A 6000-nucleotide genomic window follows, 5' to 3' on the forward strand; every position below is an offset into this window, starting at 1 on the left:
TAGATATATGGTCAAATTGTTTGCAAGTCTGAAAGTTTGTATGAGAGAACCTGTATTTTACTAGATAATATACTATTCAGAAGTTTTAGTTGTTTTTTTAATTTAAATTTTAAGTTTAGGACAAATTTAAAAATAAGAATTTGAGTTAAGAATTTCCTCAAAATTTTATATTTATGTTGAATTTTGGTATAAATGTGTAAGTTTGTAATCAGTTAAATCAATTTTTAAAGAATATATTAAAATTTTATGTTTTAAAAGCCAAGTTAGAATTAATTTAAATCAAGTTCTAATTAATTTTTGTTTCTTAATTGTGTTAAGTGTTAAGACCAACATATAACATATATTCCTTTATGTAATCTTTGAGAAAAGATAATATGCTGAAAATGATTAGAATATAGTGATTTGATTTTGAATCAGATTAAGAAAACAAAAACTTTTTTATAATAGAAATATTTTTATTCAATAATTATATCACAAACACACAAATTTTTGCATGTTTGTGATATAATTTTCTTGGGCTGAAACTTGAAAAAATTACCACTGTCGTCAGTCTATCTTTTCTTAATCTCAAGAATGGAGTTAGATAGATGAAAGACAAAACCAGAAATGGAAACCTTAGAAGCAGGATGCTCCAATTAATTATATACGAACTTCTGATGCAAATCGAAAGTCATGTAATTTCAATTAAAAAATTTTCTCTTGAAAGGTGTTAGATAGATGACTGGCATGACTCTATTGTTAAAGGAAATGTATGATGTACATGAGCAAGTCATTGCTAATTTGAGTTGGTGAAAATATATTTTAAATGAATTAAAAATATGATTAAAAATTGCAGCTTGGCATTATGATGATGTCACAATGAATAATTGCTCGTTGTAAAAATTCTCAAATTGTCAGTGCCATAAATCTATAATATAATACATTTTTGTAAAAAATGAAAATTAATAAATAATAGTTTTAAACAATGAACATAGTAAAAACTGATATAAATGTATTTTTAAAGTTACTTAAATTGATATAATATTTAGTAGTATAATATGTATATTATACTACAAAATATTATTTCAATTTAATGTAATTATATACATATATATAATATAATAAGTTGTTTCTTCCAGTCACTCCCTCACTTGTTACCTCCAGCATTTCAAGGTCTACAGAATAAAGAAAATAAAAGAATGTTGCACCATTTTAAACAACTTAATGATGATAGAGTTTTTGAAATTACAACAAAGATTGAAGATTTTAAAATTAGAAGTAATGATATTTGTCTTAAAAATCCAAAAGAAAGTGAGAGATTAAGTAAGGAGGTAAAGATACAAGAAAATTCAAAAAAATATAGTGTTTCCCAAAAACAAACAGGTACTTAAAGCACATTTATAATTGTTTGTTCTTTAATTTCATATATTATACTATAATAATTATCAATTTAATGATGTAGCATGCTAATAATTTTTATAAATAACAAATGATCTAAAACAAACTATTTGTATGGTGAAAAGTACATTAAAAATGTTATAAACACAAAATGGATTTGTGAAATGAATAACATTTAAATTTAAATTCCATAAAATCAAAAATAAACATAAACTTGACAAATTTTAACAACATACAGTCAATTACCAAAAGTTTTTAAATTATAAAATCTTAATATATAATCTTAATATAATCTTAATATATTACCTAATAAAATCTTAATATATTACCTAGAAAAACAAATATATTATTGCAAAAATTAATAAACATCAATTGAAATCTAATGTATATTTCAATAGGATTGAGCAACTGTGTTATTTTTTTAAACTCATAGCAATATGCCAAAGAAGTTTATGCATTTTCTTCACACCAATGTTTTCAATTATGACGTAACGCCTTACTGACGTAAATAGATATATTAAAGAATGTGTTTTTATATACTCTCAAAAAACATGATAAGAAAGTTTATCACTAGATGCATCATTTTTTCCAGAAGCCAGAAATGACTGTAAACAGTGGCTTCTAAAAACAATGTATCTAATAATAGAAATAGAGATAATGTTCATAATTTCATATATTCCAAAAACCTTGAATAATGATATATTTTCTTGTATTGAAATTCTTGGATTATTATAAATTAGAGGAACATTACATTGTAAATCATTTTTCAATAAAAACGAATCTTTTCTAGTTACTGGAGTAACTAGAGTGAAAACTTATTATAAATCTAGCAAAAACATTCTATTTGGTATACCCAAAAATCAAGCTCTTTGGGTATACACAATTACAGATGTATCAAACAAAACTTCTTTAAATAATTTTTAAATAAATTATATTTGAAATTTTTTTTTGTAATGTAAATTAGTAATTGGTTTTAAGAAAAATTTATAAGATTTTAAAGGAATTGAAAAATTAAATAATAGATACAATTATATTAGATAAAACATGTTAAATGACTATTATATTGAAAGTCTGAGGAGGGATTAAGAAAATTTAATCCGAAATGCATTGCTTATAAAGAAAGAATAAAATAGCTGATTTTTTTAGTTTTGGTCTCTGATTTAATATGGATATTGGAAGAAAAAATGATGTGAGGTTTTTCACTAGTCTTGCGCTTTATAACTGAATTTTAACTTGAATTTTTATATTCATTCCATTAAAAATCATTTTTAATTGGTTTTACCAACTTTTGACAAACAATAGATTAGATATAATTAGATAATAGAAAAATTGCTTTATTAGAACATTCAAAAAGTAATGTTATATGAAAAACTTACAATTCCTGTAATTTTTGAATTTTTGGTGTAAGTTTTTACAAATTCATAATTGTCTATGATGATGATAGTTAAAAAAGTAATTTAAATTATTTTTAATCTTGCAAGCATTTCAGTTTTATTGAGAAATATTAATAGAATTGATATATTAAATTAATTGGTCTGTAGATATTAAAAGTTTAGATTGATTGATTAATTAATATCTGGTACCAGTTCATAGTTGACTACATTTGTTACTTATTACATGTTAGCTTATTTAACATAATTAATAAATGTATTTTTTGTTTTTTATCAGATAAAGATTCATCTGTAAAAGAAATCAATTCTAACAGCAAAGAAAGTGCATCTAATAATAATGAAATATTACTTAAAATGGTTCCAACACAGTGTTTAAGAAATATGAATTTTACTCATCCTAAAAAGCGTATTGATTGGCCTATCAAGGAGAGTTCTGATTCTAGCCCTGAATATATTCCTGCTGGTATGATGGTTTCTTCAACAAGTAAGAAAAATGCTGCAAATAAAACATGAAGCTATTTTGAGAATTGATCTTTTTATCTCTTTTTATATGAACACAATTAAAGTTTACTGTTAATATATTGTTACTATGTGTATTATTTTGACAATATAAAAGTTCTTATATTTCACATAGAGAACTACATTGTAATTAATTTTTTATAATAATAAAAATTTACTGACATTTTTTTATAATAATAAATTATATTTAATATAAGATTAATTTATTATTATTATTATTATTATGGTTATGTTATTTTTAGTTTTTTTTAAAATTAAAACTATGAAATATAGACAAGAAATATTTTAACTTCACACATTTCTTACATATTACTTTCCTGGCTGTTATAAAACAGGGAGAAAGTATTGTAATCAGTCAAATGTTGATGCCAGGTTTATGTATTTCTCAATGTTTTAAGGTCCTGATTCCAAACATCAATAAGATGAAACAAAATTCCATATGTATGCGAATGCCCTCCTGTATTTGCTTTTATATACTTGACCAACTGACCACTGGACCAAAAATATTTTGTAATTTGGCAGGAATACTTCTGTATATGAGACATTGATGCTATTACATTTTGGAGATTATGACCCTTTACATCCACTTGACTTATCTTGAGTGTGGTCAGACTTAATGAAAATTTCACTCACTGGCATTTATAATTTTTTTCAAACTCTCCCCAAAAATAAGGCTTTTGCCTTTTTTCTAACTTTTAGAAATTATAATTGAAAATTATTGGACTTCCTGGTCCCCTTAACCAATATGGAGAAGTCAATAAACAAATAATCTGACTCCAGCAAATTTGAATATGACTCTGACTCTTTCTTTTTTTAAATGTCACACTATGATTCCTTTTAAAAGAAAATTACCACTGAGTATCAGAGTATTTTTATCTAAGATTTCTCTCTAAAAAGTTGTACTAAAATTTATGATGAAAATCAAAAAATGGTTGTAACAAATTTACCTTGCAAAAGCTTTTAAGTATGTAAAGAAACGCTACTTCATAATAGCCAAAAGAATTCCATTTTTTAGTTAGTTATCAAAAATTGACTTAAATTTATTCATTTAAAAAGAAATGCAAGAAAGTGCAAAATATAATTATTTGTAAAATAGTTTCTCCCAATCTGGTTACTATGAAAATAGTTATTTTCTTAACGACTGACTAAACTCAAGTATATACTGTAGTAGAATTTAAAATGAATATCATCATGAACTAATGTGTACTGTTCCATTTGGAGAACTTAACTCAGTGAATAACACACTTAAGAAACCACACTTATTGTAATGAAACACAACATACTATGTAATCAACTCTTTATTTATTAAACCATCATTTTAATAAACTCAAAGAATAAAAAATAATTAACTTTTTCTGAAAAAAAAAAAATTTTTTTAAAGACAGAAAAAGTTAGATTTAGGAAACATAAAGGTTGAGGGGGTGGGGAGATAAAAGGGATTGCATGTATTTCCAGTAGGGTCAGACTTAATGGCGATTTACTCCTTATTAGCATTTAAAATATTTTATAAACCCATCCCTACCCTTAAAACTATAGTGGGCACAAATACACTGGTTACTACATCATCATGGCATGCACCCAATTTGCTTCTATCTGCAACTTGAAAAGTATGCCATATGGCAATTTGAATGATGCAACACGATGTTACATTTACAGTTTGGGATACCACAACTTCCTTCAACACATTTTATGGAATAAGGCACTGTTTTCTCAGAATGGGGTTTATAACCGTTGCAATATGCACTGTACAGCACTGGACGTAGCATGTTCCATGATGAGTGTGATAGGCAACATGAAGTGCATGCCTGTAGGTCTGATGTGGAATTTGGGACGAGCGGCTTTTTGGTCTCATATTCATCGATGGCACCCTGAATAGTGACCAATGTCTGAACATCCTAAACATGATGGTGGATGAGTGGCTTGATGGTTTGCCATATTGGCACAACTCAGCACGATGGGTGCTATTTTATTCCGACAGACGAGTGAGTGGCTCACAGAACAGTTTGATAACCGTTGGATAGGACATAATGTCCTATCCAACGGTTTCCCAGACTTGACTTCTCTGGATTTTTTCACGTGGGGTTGATCATCTAAAAGCATCAGTGTATGGTGCATACCCAGCAGTGCCGCATGATATTGGCGAAATGAAAAGATGCATATGAAAAACCTGCAAAACGGTGACACCAAGAATGCTGTGTGTCACAGTGAGGGTAAGTGTGGCAATTGGTCAAAAAATGACCCCGAGATTTTTACATTTATGGACTGGAGAGATCTTGAAATGTCAAAAAATGCAAAAAATTTGGATTTTTTTTTCCTGTATATATGGATGTTTGTATGGATGGGTGCACGATTTTGTTCACTCACTTTAAAGCTTAACTCATACCTATTAAATTTTGGTGGTTAAAGGTCGCAGGGTGGAGATAGAGGGTGGTCGTGTATCATATCTCGAGTAGGGTCGGACTTAATGAAGATTTGCTCGTTATTAGCATTTAGTTTTATTTTATAAAACTCATCACTAACTTTAAGTTTTTTGCCATATTATCTATATGACATTTGTTTTTTTGTTTGCTATGCACGCCTACAACGTTCTACCAATTGCTATAAAACTCAGCAGTTGCGTAATACTTCCAACTTAGATGTCGCATAACCCACCCTAAATTATCGATTGGATTTCTATATATCGATTCATTTCTGTCTACGTTTAGTTGCTGTC

At 27.1% G+C, this 6000-nt stretch overlaps 1 protein-coding gene across 1 annotated transcript in view; it reads left to right on the plus strand.

Moving 5' to 3' along the window:
• LOC136988723 (piRNA biogenesis protein EXD1-like) overlaps window positions 1-3454 on the plus strand; it is a 51267-nt gene extending 47813 nt beyond the window's left edge. Inside the window, exons 11-12 of the mRNA XM_067286679.1 lie at window positions 1119-1362; window positions 3046-3454. Of these exons, the coding sequence (XP_067142780.1) occupies window positions 1119-1362; window positions 3046-3281 (480 nt within the window). The 3' untranslated portion in view covers window positions 3282-3454. The remainder of the gene's footprint in view (window positions 1-1118; window positions 1363-3045) is intronic.
• Window positions 3455-6000: the final 2546 nt, after the last annotated feature.

Source organism: Centruroides vittatus, unplaced genomic scaffold (assembly GCF_030686945.1).
Source record: "Centruroides vittatus isolate TY-2023 unplaced genomic scaffold, ASM3068694v2 scaffold_386, whole genome shotgun sequence".
Classification (NCBI taxonomy): Eukaryota; Metazoa; Arthropoda; class Arachnida; order Scorpiones; family Buthidae; genus Centruroides; species Centruroides vittatus.